The sequence below is a fragment of the Macaca mulatta genome, chromosome 6 (genome assembly GCF_049350105.2).
Source record: "Macaca mulatta isolate MMU2019108-1 chromosome 6, T2T-MMU8v2.0, whole genome shotgun sequence".
NCBI lineage: Eukaryota > Metazoa > Chordata > Mammalia > Primates > Cercopithecidae > Macaca > Macaca mulatta.
In genome coordinates this window covers 177,368,731-177,386,699 of record NC_133411.1, presented here as the reverse complement: position 1 = coordinate 177,386,699, position 17,969 = coordinate 177,368,731, and the positions used below count along the sequence as shown (strand labels likewise).

Below are 17,969 nucleotides of genomic sequence, written 5' to 3'. Positions count from 1 at the left end.
GTGCCTCACGCTTCATGAGTAGCTGGGATTATAGGCACATGCTACTATGCCTGGTTTTTTTTTTTTTTTTTTTTGTATTTTCAGGAGAGATGGGGTTTCACCATGTTGGCCAGGCTGGTCTCGAACTCCTGACCTCAGGTGATCCACCCATCTCAGCCTCCCAAAGTGGTGGGATTACAGGTGTGAGTCACCTCGCCAGGCCTGTATGTTTGTACCTTTTAACCCACTTCTCTTCATCTTCCCTCCTGCCCCCATTCACCCTTCCCAGTCTCTTGTTATCTGTTTTTCCACTCTCTACCTCCATGTGATCAAATTTTTTAGCTCCCAGCCAGGCACGGTGACTCACAGCTGTAATCTCAGCAGTTTGGGAGCTGAGGCAGGTGATCACTTGAGCCCGGGAGTTCAAGACCAGCCTGGGCAACACGGCAAAACCCCATCTCTACCAAAAAATACAAAAATTAGCCAGGCATGGTGGCACATGCCTGTAGCCCCAGCTACTCAGGAGGCTGAGGTGGGAGGATCGCTTGAGCCCGGGAGGTGGAGGTGATGTGGTGTGATGATCACGCCACTGCACTCCAGCCTGGGCAACAGAACTAGACCATTTCAAAAAAAAATTTTTTTTTAGCTCCCACATATAAGTGAGAACATGGGATATTTGTCTATTTGTGCCTGGCTCATTGCACTTAAGATAATTACCTCCATCGACTGAATATTATTTAGCCAATTTTCTAGAATATTAATCCTGGCCATTTTGGGCTGACATTGGCCAAGAAGCAAAGTCAAAAATGAGAAAATTAGCATAAAATTGTAGATGCATATTAACTTCTCTGTACCATTTATGCTCTAGTTTAAATCTGCTTTTAAAATTTATTTGAGGCCGGGCGCGGTGGCTCAAGCCTGTACTCCCAGCACTTTGGGAGGCCGAGACGGGCGGATCACGAGGTCAGCAGATTGAGACCATCCTGGCTAACACGGTGAAACCCCATCTCTACTAAAAAATACAAAAAACTAGCCGGGTGAGGTGGCGGGCGCCTATAGTCCCAGCTACTCGGGAGGCTGAGGCAGGAGAATGGCGTGAACTCGGGAGGCGGAGCTTGCAGTGAGCTGAGATCCGGCCACTGCACTCCAGCCCGGGCGACGGAGCAAGACTCCGTCTCCAAAAAAAAAAAAAAAAAATTTTATTTGAGTAAGTGTGGGCCAGGTGCTGTGCAGTGGTTCACGCCTGTAATCTCAGCAGTTTGGGAGGCTGAGGTGGGCGCATCCCTTGAGGTCAGGAGTTCACGACCAGCCTGGCCAACGTGGTGAAACCCTGTCTCTACAAAAATACAAAAATTAGTCGGGCATGCTCACTTTGTCACCCAGGCTAGGGTGCAGTGGCATCATCACAGCTCACTGTGACCTTTGCCTCTCAGGCTCAAGTGATCCTCCCACCTTGGCCTCCAGAGTAGCTGGGACTACAGGCATCTTGAATAGATGTGGCAAGAGTGGACAACTTTGTTTCTAATCTATTGAGATGCTCATGTGGGGTATTTATTTCACTCTTCAGTTTATTAGTATGATGTATTACTGTGAACTTTTGTTTTTGAGACAGGGTCTCGCTTTGTTGCCCAGACTGGAGTACAGCGGCCCAGGCTCAGCTCACTGCAACCTCTGCCTCCCAGGTTCAAGCAATTCTCATGCCTCAGCCACCCAAATAGCTGGGATTACAGGTGCATGCCACCACATCCAGCTAATTTTTGCATTTTTTTGTAGACATGGGATTTCACCACATTGGCCAGGCTAGTCTCAAACTCCTGACTTCAATCAGTTCACCTGCCTCTGCTGCCCAGAGTGCTGGGATTACAGGCGTGAACCTCCATGCCAGCCTGTGATTTTATTTCATATGTTGAATCACCTTTACGTTTCTCAGATAAATCCTACTTGGTCATGTGTATAGTGCTTTTAGTATTTTGCTGAATTCAGTTTGCTAGTAATGAGAGTTTTTTGTATCTATGTGATAACTGATCTGAAGTTTTCTTATTTTATGATGCTTTTGGTTTGAATATTGGGGTAGTAATATCCTTACAGAATGAGTTAAAAAGCAATCCTCCTTTTTTTGAAGAGTTTGAGAAGGATTGGTGTTAAATCTTCTTTAAAGATTTGATAGAATTCACCAGAAAAGCCATCTGGTCCTTGGCTTTTCTTTGTTGGAAATTTTTTGACTATTGATTCAATCTCTTTGCTACATAGGTCTATTCAGATTTTGAGACAGTTTAGATAATTTGTATGTTTCTAGGAATTTGTTCATTTAAATTGTCTAATTTTTTTTAGCATACAATTGTATTCTCTATTCTTTTTATTTTGTAAGGTCAATAGTAACCTCTCTACTCTCATGCCTGATTTTAATAATTTGAATCTTATCTTTTTCTTCTCAGTCTAGCTATAAAGGTTTGTCAATTTTGCTGATCTTAAGAAAATAACTTTTGGTTTAATTCATTTTCTCTATTGTTTTTCTATTCTCTAACTCATTCATGTCCACCATAATCTTTATCATTTTCTTTCTGCTTTCAACATGTTAAATAGGTATTTTTCATTTTAGTATAATATTTTAATTACCTTGTCATTTCTCTTACTATATATTTTGGATTTATTTTCTTGGTGGCTGCCCTGGGGGTTACAATTAACATCTTAATTTATAACAATCAAGTTCAGATTAATATCAACTTAATTTCAGTAGTATACAAAATCTTTACTCCTATATAGCAGTCTCCTATTCCCTTTTGTAGTTTTTGTCATAAATTACATCTTTATACACTGTATGTACATCAATATAGATTTAGTTTCAATTGTCCTTTTTATTTTTAAAAATTTTAATTTTTTAGAGATGAGGTCTCATTATGTTGCTCAGGCTGTAGTGCAATGGTTATTCACAGAGGTGATCATAGCACACTACAGCCTCAAACTCCTAGACTCAAGCCATCTTCCCACCTCAGTTTCCCAAACAGCTGATACTACAGGGCATATGCCACCATACACATCTCCGCAGCTGCCTTTTAAGTAAGTTAAAAACAAGACATTACTGTTGATGTTTATACTTTTACATACTTGATTTTATAATCTTTTACACTTTTTAAATATACTTTGTACTATGTACTTGCCTTTACTGGTGTTGTGTGATTTTGTTAGTCTAGGGTCCTTACATATCAACATTTAGCATTTCTTGTAAGGATGGTCTTCTAGTGACAAACTTTTTGTTTATTGTGAAACATCTTAATACCATCTTCATTTCTGAAGAATAGCTTTGCTGAATATAGAGGTCTTGACTGACAGTTTTCCTCCCTTTTGGCACTTTAAATGTCATTCCACTGTCCCTGTGTAGTGCCCGTGGAAGGTAGGACTGGCACTGGAATTCTCAGTGGGGGGTGGCATTGGGAAGAGTAACTGAATTCCAGCAAACCACATACCTCTGGATGACGGAAGGTTTCAGGCAGCCCTGTGTTTGGAAAAGCACTGAGTAGAGACCTAGTAGAGACTAGAGACCTTAGTTTAGCAAACAGGTCCCTGTAAATTAAAGAATGGAATAAGGAGAGTTTATATTTATGTAGGGACACTGGACCATACCAAGTCAAACGTTTTCTAACCAACTTAATTTTCCTCATTCCTCACACTATTGTGTTTAATCAATTTGGGGATGTACATTTTAACATTTCTGAAATTGCAATGCATCTCGCAGTCATTATTAGTCAGATGATGGTTGTGACATAGTCATCACTGCCTTCACATGAATATCAGGACTCAGATAAATAATCCTGGGAACTACAGTGGAACATCAAAACACTGCATCATCAATGTTTTTGGTAGCATAGAGGATGATATTGTCTAGAAAAGACAGATATTAATGACTGCATCAAAAAGTATCTCAAAGAGTGGGACTCAAGTTTTAAGAGTATTTTAACCAATTTACTTCAGTTGTATTTTCCTTTGCTAAGTTTGTACATAGTGATACATGATACAAAGTCTAAAAGACTCTTTTCAGTATGAAAATTCTAACTTACGAAAGTTCTATCAGTTTAAAAGTTTGTCAAAATTTTTTTTTTTTTTTGAGACGGAGTCTCGCTCTGTCGCCCAGGCTGGAGTGCAGTGGCGCGATCTCGGCTCACTGCAAGCTCCACCTCCCGGGTTCACGCCATTCTCCTGCCTCAGCCTCCCGAGTAGCTGGGACTACAGGCGCCCACAACCGCGCCCGGCTAATTTTTTGTATTTTTAGTAGAGACGGGGTTTCACCGTGGTCTCGATCTCCTGACCTTGTGATCCGCCCGCCTCGGCCTCCCAAAGTGCTGGGATTACAGGCGTGAGCCACCGCGCCCGGCCTAAAAGTTTGTCAAAATTTTTTAGTAGTGCAAAACTATAGTATCTTGCAATCTATAGTTCCTAGAGCTATTGATATATAGTATTGTAATTTCCTAGAATGCAGTAAATAAGCTTGAGGTCACAGATCATTCCATTTGTTAGGATAAATGAATGAACACCTGAAAATCGTGTTTTTTCTTTTTCTTTTTTTTTTTTTTTTTTTTGAGACGGAGTCTTGCTCTGTCCCCTAGGCTGGAGTGCAGTGGCACAATCTCGGCTCACTGCAACCTCCGCCTCCCGGGTTCAAGCGATTCTCCTGACTCAGCCTCCTGAGTAGCTGGGACTACAGGCATGCGCCACCACGCCCAGCTAATTTTTGTATTTTTAGTAGAGACGGGTTTTACCATGTTGGCCAGGATGGTCTTGATCTCTTGACCTCGTCATCCGCCCACCTCAGCCTCCCAAAGTGCTGGGATTACAGATGTGAGCCACCGCACCTGGCAAAAATCGTGTTTTTTCTATTAACCAACAAAAAAATTATTTTGACTTCTTTTAGAGGTCAAATGAAGGCAAGTTTGAGGGTCACAAAGGCCCATAGACTTAAATGAGATTAAGGATTATCTGAAGTCAAATTGGCTTTGTTTTTCCAAAGGCTAGCACATTAAAAACAGGTTAATTAGCACAACCATAGTCATAGCTACCAGAGACTGAGGCAGGAGGATCACTTGAGCCCATTAGTTCAACGTTACAGTGAATGGCCGGGTGCCGTGGCTCACACCTGTAATCCCAGCACTTTGGGAGGCTGCGCCAGGCAGATCACCTGGAGGTCAGGAGTTTGAGACTAGCCTGGCCAACATGGTGAAACCCTGTCTCTACTAAAAATAAAAAAAAATTAGCAGGGTATGGTGGCGCATACTATAGTCCCAGCTACTTGAGAGGCTGAGGCATAAGAATCGCTTGAACCTGGGAGACAGAGGTTGCAGTGAGCCGAGATCGCACAACTGCACTCCAGCCTGGGTGACAGAGTGAGACTCTGTCTCAAAAAAACAAAAAACAAAAAACAAAAAACAAACAAAAATAGTTACAGTGAACTACAATGGCACCATTGCACTCCAGCCTGAAAAGCAGAGAAAGACCTCGTCTCTATAAACAAAAACAGGAGAATCAGAACTCTACTACTAAGGAAAGGTTTCTGATATTATCTGTATTACCAAATGGTATTTATATCTATAAATTATGGTAAGACAGTGTTTTTTTTTTGTTTTTTTTGAGATGGAGTGTTGTTCTGTCACCCAGGCTGGAGTGCGGTGGCGCGATCTCGGCTCACTGCAAGCTCTGCCGCCTCCCAGGTTCACGCCATTCTCCTGCCTCAGCCTCCTGAGAAGCTAGGACTACAGGCGCCCGCCAACTTGCCCAGCTCGTTTTTTTGTATTTTTAGTAGAGACGGGGTTTCACCATGTTCGCCAGGATGGTCTCCATCTCCTGACCTCGTGATCCACCCGCCTCGGCCTCCCACAGTGCTGGGATTACAGGCGTGAGCCACCGCGCCCAGCCGACAGTGTTTTAAAGATAGTTATGGCCTCAGGTATCTGAGATGATGATGTTCCAGTATATGAACTTATCATGACCTTTGGTTAATTTAACATACTCCTCTAGTCTTTCATTACTTTCTCCTCCACCTCACTGCTCACTGAATCCGTTTTTTTTTTTTTTTTTTGAGATGGAGTCTTGCTGTGTCTCCCAGGCTGGAGTGCAATGGTGCGACCTTGGCTCACCGCAACCTCCGCTTCCCGGGTTCAAGCAATTCTCTTGCCTCAGCCTCCGGAGTGGCTGGGATTACAGGTGCCTGCCACTACATATGGCTATTTTTTGTATTTTTAGTAGAGACAGGGTTTCCCCATGTTGGTCAGGCTGGTCTTGAACTCCCGACCTCAGGTATCTGCCCGCCTCGGCCTCTGAAAGTGCTGGGATTACAGGTGTGAGCCACCATGCCCGGCTGAATCCTGTTTTAATTCCTAGAATCTCCTGAGTCTTCTGACCCAAGGGCTCAATAGTCTAGGTGAACTGTCTTTGCAGTTAGTAGAGTGAGAGGAAACTGCTTAGCCTCCCCATGTTTGTTGGAGGGAGCAGCGATCTAATGTGGACATGTTAGACTTACACACACCAGTTTGTTTGTGAACGGAAGCTATTATGATAACTCATTAAGATCCTATCTAAGGTTCCTCTAAGCTTGGAGACTTTTAGAAATAGCATAGTATGATACAATTCATGCTCATTAAGCATTCATTTTTCTATTGTGTTGGCTTTACATGGAATCTCATTTCATTTTTGTGTTGGCAGATTCCATTAACTGATGACTCAATAATCAGTGTGCTGAGCTGTACCCCAAAACGTCTCGCTGCCACTACCAATCTCTGTATTCTGTGCTGCTACAACGACTCCAATTTCATGAAATGAGACAATATGCCCTGCCCAGGGGATGAATAGTGACTGGTCTAAGGAAATCATGGCAATCCTCTTCTTAGCTTGGACATTCACTCTAGGTTTCTACCTTCCTTTGCGAGTGGGATTGGCATCTAGCCAATAAGGTGTTAAAAGTTAAATCTTGAGCTTCGGGAAAATTTCCAATCTACGTTTCCTTGCCCCCTTCCCCCGAACCCAAGTCTGTTATATGCCAATGTCATCTTTTCTTAAAATGGAAATAGCCTGAATTGGGGATTTTAACGTGCACAGGTGTGAATCTTAATTTTGTTCCTGAGCAATCCAGGGCAAGTTACTTATCTCTGCGCAGTCTCAAGTTTTGTTACTTGTAAAACAGGGTAAGTACCTCTCACAGAACAATGAAATGAAACATGAATGGGACAATAAAGAGGTGTAAATTCTTGGGGCCTTTTTAGGGTCAATAAATGGGATTTCTTATCTAATTAAAATTAATAAAACACATTCCTGCAAAGTCAATACACTCTCACTGTGGTGCACAAATCCTGTTTTTCGTGGCCTCCACTAAGTCATTTTGGTTTAATGCTCAGCAAGATATAAGCATATTTGTAGAAGTGATTTTTTTCTTTTTAGAATTCTTTTTTTTTTTTTTTTTTTTTTTGAGACGGAGTCTCGCTCTGTCGCCCAGGCTGGAGTGCAGTGGCCAGATCTCAGCTCACTACAAGTTCCGCCTCCCGGGTTTACGCCATTCTCCTGCCTCAGCCTCCCGAGTAGCTGGGACTACAGGCGCCCGCCACCTCGCCCGGCTGGTTTTTTGTACTTTTTAGTAGAGACGGGGTTTCACCGGGTTAGCCAGGATGGTCTCGATCTCCTGACCTCGTGATCCGCCCATCTCGGCCTCCCAAAGTGCTGGGATTACAGGCTTGAGCCACCGCGCCCGGCCTTCTTTTTAGAATTCTAGCTGTTAGAGATAAAGAACCACATTTTGCATAGTTGACAAATTTTCTTTACTTATGCTTGTGTCCACATGATTGTAAAAAAGCAAACAGTGCCAATGGCCACTTTGGTAAAAACACAGTATTCAAACCTATGAAGGATTACATCCTTTGGACAGGTTTTATTCCCAGGATATCGAACCCCTTGGCCATGACAGCAGCTACTGCTTCACATAGCAGCATACGCCACATGTTCACCTTCAATATTTTTCCTGAAAAGACAGAAAAAAGTTATTAACTTGTTTTCCTTTTTGAAAATCATTATTAAAGAATCTATGTTACTTGGAAATTTTAGTTAGAAGTGCACATAGCCCAACCCACAGATGTTTTTGGGTTTTAACTAGAATCTTCTTTACCTTAAACTATGCAGATAGACAATTTAAAAAATAAAGGTATTTCTGTTAAGAAATATGTTTTTAACTATTAAGAGAGATAAGGTCTGCAATGATGAGAACAGTAAATTTTACCTTTTAAAAATTTTTCCTAGGCCTCATGGTCTGAAATAACTATAAACTTCATTATCATATTGATTTTTTTTCCCTAGTAGAGTTTCAGTCCTCAGGCATGACTTTAACAAATGCCTACTTGCCTTATAATACATTAATTTGGGCTACTTCATTAACTATGTAATATGACAGAGTGCAGAGAGCCTAAGGTAAGAAAAGATAACAATTGTTTTCTAAGAAGTTTCCATTATCAAAAACACCCAAAGATTCCTTCTGGGAGCCACAAACACACTGTGTTTGTTGGAAATGTCCTACTCTCAGTCATCTTCCAATTGTTTTCTTTGGAGTCCTAAGGTTTCATCTCATGTGCCTAATCGTAGAAAAACAGACTAAGTGGGCAGAGTTCCATTTCTGGTTTAAAGTGCTACTTCACATTTTGTCTTTTATATATGATATGGATCACTCTGCAACTGTTAGGGAAAAAGTGGAAGTTTCCATGAATAAAATAAATCTGAAAACCACCCTCACACAATTCAAATGCTTTGATGGCACCCCATCCCTAATATGGCTACTAAATGAGACACCTGGAGCTGTGTGCAGTGGCTTACACGTGTAAGTCCAGCCATTCGGGAGGTTCAAGTGGGAGAATCACCTGAGGCGAGAAGTTTGGGGCTTCAGTGAGCTATTTCACCACTGTACTCCAGCCCAAGGGACAGAGGTAGATCCGTGTCTCTCACAAAAAAAAAAGACACTCACCAGTCTGTCTATCTTTCTCCACACAGTAGCAGCTATCATAGAACTCTGTGAAAGTAGTTGCCAGCTCATATATATAATCACAGAGAGTGTGGAGAAATAAGTCATCCAAAATCTTTTGCAGAATCTCAGGGAACCGTAAAATGCACCGGCCTAGTTTCCATTCCTTCTCATGATCCAAAAGAATCTTGGTTTCTCGAGCAGCTTTTTGGAGCATTTCTTCATCAATATTGGCCAGACGTGCAATAGACCTTAAAAAAAAAAAAAAATTCATCAGGCAACCACCACCGTTCCCTTTTGTTAGGCACACTCATTCCCCACTCGAAAATATGTACTAAGAAGTGATTCACGTAAATCAGAAATTATCACCAATTGAAAAGAGGTTCCTATAAAATGAAGTATTTTATTATATGGCATACTATTAGGCAAAACTAATAACCTGATCTAAAGTATTTCATAATACTAAAAATGGAAATGTAATTCTTTTAGGGGATCAGCTGACACGTCCTAGGTATTTAAACATAGAGCATCTAGGGGAGTATCGGCAAGTGCAGTTAGGGCCAGGTTTAGGGATTCTGGGATAACTTGCAATACTAAAAGAGGACATATTTCCAAAGATGCTTGTAGGTAGAAAAATAAACCCGAAAAAAACACTTCAGGTTGAGCGCAATGGCTCATGCCCATAATCCCAGCACTTTGGGAGGCCGAGGCGGGTGAATTACTTGAGGTTCGGAGTTCCAGACCTGCCTGGCCAACATGGTGAAACCCTGTCTTTACTAACAATACAAAATTTAGCTGGGCATGGTGGTGAGTGCCTGTAATACCTTCTACTGGGGAGGCTGAGGCAGGAGAATCACTTGAACCTGGGAGTTGGAGGTTGCAGTGAGCCGAGATGGCGCCATTGCACTCCAGCTTGGGCAACAGAGTGAGACTCCGTCTCAAAAACAAACAAACAAACAAGCAAACAAACAAACCACACTTTAGAAGTCAGGTGTAATGGCAGTATGTCTGTAATCCCAGCTCAGGAGGCTGAGGTGGGAGGATCATTTGTGCCCAAGACCCTGTCTCATTTCAGAAAAAAAATATATTTTTGAGTAACTAAATATGTTTTCATTTGATTCAAAATACAACAATGCCTACCCAAAATTACCTGATTCTAGTGAAGGCATACAACAAGTAAGCCGCTGTATTTCCTCTGTCATCTAGCATTTTGTCAAAGGAGAAGATGTAGTCATTCAACCGGTTATGAGAAAGGTCAGCATATTTGATACAGCCATAGGCAATGGATGTCTGAGCAGCATTTAATTCCTCTGCAGTTAAGACCTTTGGGGAAAACAAAACAGTATTTCATAGCTTACTGACTGCTGCTTTTGCCCTGGTGTCTCATAGGCATAAGACTAGGGTAGGGAACATCTAATGGTATTCTTTTACCAATGAACTTTAATAAACACTAACACTGAGGCAGAAGGACATGGGCCAATGTACAAAGAAAATAATGAAAATATAAAACGCGTTATGCACAATGAAGAATGTTTCTATGAGAAACTGAATTTGTAAAATATAAAATGTCAGCATGAATACCTTTTTCCAATGTATTCAGTAGATACGAAACCAGAAGCATCAATTATTAGTTTATATCCACTTCATACTATGAACATTGTGAGGTTATAGGAAACAGAGTAACAGAAAAATACAAACAAAAAGGGTTAAATAATTAATTGAAATCAAGGGTGTATTAAGAGTAGATAAAAGAACCCATTCACTGTTTTGCTAATATTTGCTCAAGTATTCTGAAGCATTATTAGGCCACAAGTAAGTAATTAAGGATTTTTGCTTCTGCCCATGACAGAGTACCTTGCAGCAGACTAACCATTCCACCCAAAGCATCTCTTTAAAACTGGGTTGAGCATATGAAACAACTGTTTGAAGTCACTAGAGAGCATCAACACAAGCAAAGTTGAAGTTCTTGGAAGAACAAAACACAGTTCCTGGAAGAACGAAACATAGGGAATGAGTCCATACTCACTTGGCTTTTTCCGTAAGGGCATTTTTCAAATCACTACATAATGGACAAGGGGGACAGAATCCAAGCAGAAAGAAGTGGTCTTACTAAGGTGAGAAGACAAGAGTTTAAGAGTATGGGGCTGCGAAAGAAGCAAGGACACAATCCCCAAAAAGAAGGAGCCACAGAGGAGTCAAAGACTCTGTGAACAAATTTCTTTCAAATGTCATACGGCTGACATGCACAAGGCAAGACTCCAAAAAATCTATCACGAAAGAGCAAGTGGTAATTAAAGAGCTGAGCAGTGATTTTAGCAACTGTGTGACACTAGGCAGTTCTGTAGCAGCAAAATGGAAGGGCATTAGCATACACGCCATTGAAATATGGCCAGAGGGTCGTATTTCAAGAGTAAGGACCTCACCCAAGTCATGAAGGTAAAATTTAAATAGTTCAACTCTACATCTATTCTTATAAGACAGTATAACCTGGAAACAGAGTACGACTTATAAGACTTATAAGACTGTATAACCTGGAAACAGAATTTAACAGAACAGGAGCCAATATCAGACAAATCCAACTAAGTGATATTCCAAAAAAACTAACTGACCAGCAGACTTCAGAAGTGTCGAGGTCATGAAAGTCAAAGACAGACCAAGGAACTAACTGCCCAGATTAAAGATAAAGGAGACATGATAACTAAATGTAACATGTTATCCTGGACTGGATCTTAGGCTAGAAAAAGGACATGAGTGAGACCAACTGTGAAACCAGAATAAGGACTGCAGATTAGTTAATGGTATTATATCAATGTTAATTTCCTGATTTTGATAATCATACTATATAGCTATGAAAGATATTAGTATCTGGGGATACTAAATGAAATATATAAAATTCTTCATACTATCTCGCAAGCTTTTTATGTCTAAACTGTTTTAAAATGTTTAAAGAAAAGTATGATTAACATGTTCAAAAAATTAAAAGGAAAAGAATAAGAAAACTGGAAGAAAAGATGAAACGTTTCAAAAAATACCTTAAACATAGAATACCAAAATATAATATCTGAAGCAGAAAATACCCAAAATAAAGCAAAGAGAAAAAAATGAATTAGAGCATAAGAAACACATGAGATACAAAGTTCTAACATATGTACTTAGAGTACCAAAGATAACAGAATGACGAAAAGTAGTAATATTTGAAGAGACATGGCCAAGAATTTTCCTAACCTGATGAAAGAACTCAACTCACAGATTTAGGAAGTTCGGCAGCCCTCCAGAGGGTAAAAAGAAAAATGACTCCCTAAACCACACTTAGGCATTTCTTAGTCAAAATACTAAAAATAAAGCTTAAGAAAAACACTAAAAAAAGGCTGAGAAAAAGATGCATACTTTCTTTTTTTTCTTTTTTTTTTTTTTTTTTGAGACAGAGTCTCGCTTAGTCGCCCAGGCTGGAGTGCAATGGCGCGATCTCGGCTCACTGCAAGCTCCGCCTCCCGGGTTCACGCCATTCTCCTGCCTCAGCCTCCCGAGTAGCTGGGACTACAGGCGCCCGCCGCCTCGCCCGGCTAATTTTTTGCATTTTTAGTAGAGACGGGGTTTCACCGTGTTAGCCAGGATGGTCTCGATCTCCTGACCTCGTGATCTGCCCACCTCAGCCTCCCAAAGTGCTGGGATTACAGGTGTGAGCCACCGCGCCCGGCAAGATGCATACTTTCAAAGGAGAAACAATGAAACTTACAACTGATTTTCGAAGGAAACTATGGTAGCTGGAAGACAATGGAATATCATTTTTATTTATTTCCTTCCCCCCGCCCTACTGGTCCTCTCCAGTTCTGTGGAATATCATCTCTAAAATTGCTGAAAGAAAACAGCTGCCAAACTAGAATTCTATACCCAATAAAAACATTGTTCAAAACTGAAGGCAACATAAAGACATTTTTGGACAAACAAAAATTCTGAAAGAATCTGTCGCCCCAGCAGACTTGTGGTAAAAGAATAAAGACCTTCAGATTGTGGAAAAACCACCCCAGGTGTAAGCAAAAAAACTGCAGGAAAGGGCAAAAATATATAGATAAATGTAAGTACTGATTGTCTAATGCAAAATAATAATAATAATGATAAATGGGCAAAAGAGTTAAGACTCTTCACAAGAGAAGATTATCTAGATGACCAATAAGCCTAAGAAAAGGCAGTCAGGCTGGGCACGGTGGCTCATGCCTATAATCCCAGCACTTTGAGAGCCTGAGGCAGGCAGATTGCTGAGTCCAGGGGTTTGAGACTCGCCTGGCCAACATGGCGAAACCTCATCTCTACAAACGATACAACAATTAGCTTGGTGTGTTGGCATGTGCCTGTAGTCCCAGCTACTCGGGAGGCTGACGCAGGAGAATTGCTTGAACCCGGGAGATGGAGGTTGCAGGGAGCCAAGATCATGCCACTGCACTCCAGCCTGGGTGACAGAGTGAGACTTTAGAAAGAAAAGAAAGAAAAGAAAAGAAAAAAGAAGAGAGAAAAGAAAAGAAAAGAAAAGAACAAGGAAGGAAGGGAGGGAGGGAGGAAAGGTAGTCAGTATCGTCAATATCATTATTCATCAGAGGAATGAAAATTTTAACCACAATAAGTCACTATGCACTCACCAGAAAAGCTAAAATAAAAAACACTGACTAAACCAATTGTGATGGTTAATATGTCAACTTGATTGGACTGAAGGGTACAAAGTATTGATCCTAGGTGTGTCTGTGAGAGTGTTGCCAAGGAGATTAACATTTCAGTCCATGGGCTGGGAAAGGCAGACCCAACCTTAATTGGGTGGGCACCATCTAATCAGCTGCCAGTGAATATAAAGCAGGGAGAAAAAAAAAGAAGAGACTAGCCTAGCTTCTCAGCCTACATCTTTCTCCTGTGCTGGATGCTTCCTGCCCTCAAACATTCAAACATCTGACTCCAAGTTCTTCAGTTTTGGGACTCCTTGATCTTCAGCTTGCAGAGAGCCTATTGTGGGACCTTGTTATTGTGTAATACTTAATAAACGTCCCTTTATATATATCTATCCTATTCTGTCCCTCTAGAGAACCCTGACTAATACATCAATGTTGGTAAACATATGGTGCAATGAAACTCTCATATGTTAGTAGTGGGAGTATACAACAGTCACCACTTTCTCCTTGGCAATTTTTTTTTTTTTTTTTTTTGAGACAGAGTCTCGCTCTGTCACCCAGGCTGGAGTGCAGTGGCGCGATCTCAGCTCACTGCAAGCTCCGCCTCCCGGGTCCACGCCATTCTCCTACCTCAGCCTCCCCAGTAGCTGGGGCTACAGGTACCCGCCACCATGCCCGGCTAATTTTTTTGTATTTTTAGTAGAGACGGGGTTTCACCATGTTCACCAGGATGGTCTCGATCTCCTGACCTCGTGATCCACCCGCCTCGGCCTCCCAAAGTGCTGGGATTACAGGCGTGAGCAACCGCACCTGGCCCTCCTTGGCAATTTTTAATAAAGTTAAGCATAAGACAACCCTACAACCCAGCAATGCCATTCCTAGATATATATCCAAAAGAAAAAGCACATGTACCTCTAAAAGAGCGTGAACAACAATGTTCACAATACCTTTGTATTCAGAACAGCCAACAACTGGAAATAATCCTAATGTCCATCAATAGGAGAATGGATAAACAAAATGTGGCACCTTCATATATCAGAATATCATGCAGCAATAAAAACAAATGAACTACAGCTGGGTGTGGTGGCTTATGCCTGTAATCTTAGCACTTTGGGAGGGCAAGGTGGGTGGATTGCTTGAGCCCAGGAGTTCCAGCCTCGGCAACATGGCAAAACCCCATCTCTACAAAAAATACAAAAATTAGCCAGGTATGGCAGTGGGTGCCTATAGTCCTAGCTACCCGGGAGGCTGAGATAGAAGGATCACTTGAGCCCAGGAGGTCAAGGTGCGGTGAGTCATGATCTTGCCACTGCACTCCAGCCTGAGTGACAGAGTGAGACTCTGTCTCAAAACCAAAACAAAACCGAAAACATACGAACTACTGATGCACATGGAAAAGGGCACATACTATGTGATTTCATTTATATGAAATTCCAGAATAAGCAAAAGTGATTTATGGTGATAGGAAAATTTCTGGGGTGATGGAAATATATCTTGTGTTCTAAGGCATATATATGTAAAAATTTATTAAGCTGTGCATTTTACCCTACACATTTAAAATTAACTTAAAAAAATACTAGCTGGGGTGGTTAAAAAGAGTCAAAGCAATTTTTGTCATCAGGCAGACTAACAAACAGCTAGATGACTAAATTTCCCACTTTTCTTTTTGAGACAAAGTCTTGCTCTGTCGCCCAGGCTGGAGTACAGTGGCTTGATCTTGGCTCACTGCAACCTCTTTAAGGTTTAAGCGATTCTCCTGCCTCAGCCTCCAAAGTAGCTAGGATTACAGGCACGTGCCACCACACCCAGCTGATTTTCGTATATTTAGTAGACACGGGGTTTCAGCATCTTGGCCAGGCTGGTCTTGAACTCCTGACCTCGTGATCCACCCGCCTCAGCTTCCCAAAGTGCTGGGATTACAGGTGTGAGCCACTGCGCCGGCCTAACTTTCCACTTTTCATCTGACTGTGCCAGATATGCCTAGACCAGTGATTTAGCTGGACCATGGGGGCAGATTCCTTATGGCTTGGTGCTGTCTTGGTGATAGAGTTCTTGTGAGATCTGGTCATTTAAGTGTGTGGTACCTCCTCCCCCTACCCTCTCTCTCTTGCTCCTGCTTTAGCCATGTGAAGTGCCTGCTTTCCCTTTACCTTCCCCCATGAATAAAAGTTCCCTGAGGCCTCCCCAGAAGCAAACTGATGTTGGTGCCATGCTCCTACAGCCAGAAGAACCAAGAGCCAATTAAATCTCTTTTATAAATTACCCAGTCTCAGGTATGCGTGACCTCTCTACTGTTCTAAACTTAAAAAAAAAAAAAAAAAGTTCTTGTTGACTCTTCTTTTTCATTCCTCCAAATTCCACACAAACTGAACCACAGTCTTTTCTAACGGAGCTATGAAAGGCCATCATGTTGCCTGCTCTGAAGGTTCATCAATGGCCTTGGGTGACAAGAACTGACTGCTATGACCACTCTACAAATGCTCCAAAGAAGGAGCACGGCACATGTAGACTCTGATGTGAGCCGAAGAATCAAACCCATTCAGTCTGCAATATTCTCCCATCACTGGGAACTGCTGTTAAGCAGCACAGATACTAAGCTACATTAACAAAGGAGGAAAACGTCAAGGTCTTTTTTAATTGCCAAGAACTATATTTTCTAAATAAATGCTCAGCAATTCACAAGATAAACTTACTGTGCAATAAAGTCAGAGCAATATAAGCCTTGTCCTAGGTGGGACTGACTCCTTATAATTCTCCTCAGTTCTCTCAACAAAAACAAAAATGAAAAATCACAATGCTTGATACACATTATGCCAATAAGGCTTGGGATTACCTTGTCTCTTTCTTTTTCCTTCAACTTGTCCATGGATCGTTTTAGTCCTTCTCCCATAAGGTCCATGAGGCGCACTGTTTCACCCGCACGTGTTTTAAACTTTTTCCTAAAAAATGTAAAACCCTCAATCAGATTTTGAAACAGACTTTTCAACTTAGAAATCTTTGAAAATGAAGGTTTGAGAGACCTGACCACAAACTTCAACATATGTTTCAAATCTCTAAGGTATATGTTGCCCCTGAGAACTATTAAGAGAGGGTTGATGCCAATGTTAACAATGCCTTATGCCAGTCATCAAGCAAGGAGAGTACTAAATGAAACACTGTGCTTTCAAGTGCTTTTCATCTCTAGCCCTCAATGCAAAGCATCCAATGCTCTAGCCCTCAACAGTTCTCTCTACATATTTACCTTCAATAAATTTCCTAACAGAGAAAGAAGGTATTTGTTCATTTGTTCACTTTCTTGGAATACAAAGTTTGGCTTAGATGTTTCACCTTTTTAGAAAAATTACTAATCAAAATATATGTTTCTAGAATTGCTGGGAAAGTCAGGAAATTCTTTGATGAAATCTCACTTGAATTTCTCTGTATACTAATTCCTCTTGTTCAGTGGTAACCAAGCCTTGATTCATACCAGAATCGCCTGGCAAGGTTTAAAAAAGATGTTTGAGCAGCCAGTTGTTTGCTTGCTTCATTCACTCATTTATTTTTAGAGACAGGGTCTTGCTCTGTCACCCAGGCTGGAGTGAAGTAATATGACCACAGCTCACTGTAACCTTGAACTCCTAGGATTAAGTAATTCTTCTACCTTACCCTGCCAAGTAGCTAATTCTATAGGTGCGAGTCACCACACCAGGTTAATTTTTTAATTTTTATTTTTTGTAGAGATGGTATCTTCTCGCTATGCTGCCCAGGCTCCTATCAAACTCCTGGTCTCAAGTGATCCTCCCACCTCAGCCTCTCAAAGTGTTGGGATTACAGGCTGGAGACACTGCACCTGGCCCAGTTGCTTTAAAAAAAAAAAGAAAAGAAAAGAAAAGAAAAAAGAGAAAAAACCCCAGGATGCTAGGGTCCTGTTCAGATCTACTGCAATCAGAATCACTATGGATACAGCAAAAGGACTAATAAGCACTGCCCTGGGCAGCTGCTGTTAAAAAAGCATTTTGAGAAAATTGAATTATACCTATTAAACAAAAAAGTTTACATAACACCAAGGATATAATATCATTTTCCTTTTTTTGGGGGGAGGGGGGTTAAAAAATCTCTCAAAAATTAACAATGAAGCATGCTTTTCTAACACAAAGAGTACCAAAATGAATGTGCTACTTTCTGTTAAAGTTTTATTTCCAGAGCTTGCCTAAGCAAGAATCTACTTGCCCTGTAAAATTCTGCTTATACAGAATTAAAACTCCTTTATTATCCCACAAATGCATTATATATTTCCATAGCTTTATGCCATACACTCAAGTGTCCAACTTTCAAATTTCTGATAAAATGAAACTCATCATGAAGACCAGTTC

The 17,969-nt window shown here is 41.2% G+C and overlaps 2 protein-coding genes across 4 annotated transcripts in view; one reads left to right on the top strand and one right to left on the bottom strand.

Annotated features, from left to right (window-relative positions):
* Positions 1 to 7,284, top strand: part of PANK3 (pantothenate kinase 3) — a 65,956-nt gene extending 58,672 nt beyond the window's left edge. The window contains exons 9-10 of one of the 2 annotated variants that reach the window (XR_013394999.1): positions 6,050 to 6,171; positions 6,670 to 7,284. The gene's annotated coding sequence lies outside the window, so the exon portion shown is untranslated. The remainder of the gene's footprint in view (positions 1 to 6,049; positions 6,172 to 6,669) is intronic. The other variant, XR_013394998.1, reaches the window with a different exon arrangement.
* A 467-nt stretch (positions 7,285 to 7,751) lies between these two features.
* Positions 7,752 to 17,969, bottom strand: part of RARS1 (arginyl-tRNA synthetase 1) — a 34,803-nt gene continuing 24,585 nt past the window's right edge. Inside the window, exons 11-14 of one of the 2 annotated variants that reach the window (XM_028849134.2) lie at positions 16,451 to 16,556; positions 10,113 to 10,285; positions 8,966 to 9,213; positions 7,752 to 7,975 (exon numbers count right to left, since the gene is read on the bottom strand). In XM_028849134.2, coding sequence (XP_028704967.1) covers positions 7,866 to 7,975; positions 8,966 to 9,213; positions 10,113 to 10,285; positions 16,451 to 16,556 — 637 coding nt within the window. In that variant the 3' untranslated portion in view covers positions 7,752 to 7,865. 2 annotated transcript variants of the gene reach the window in all.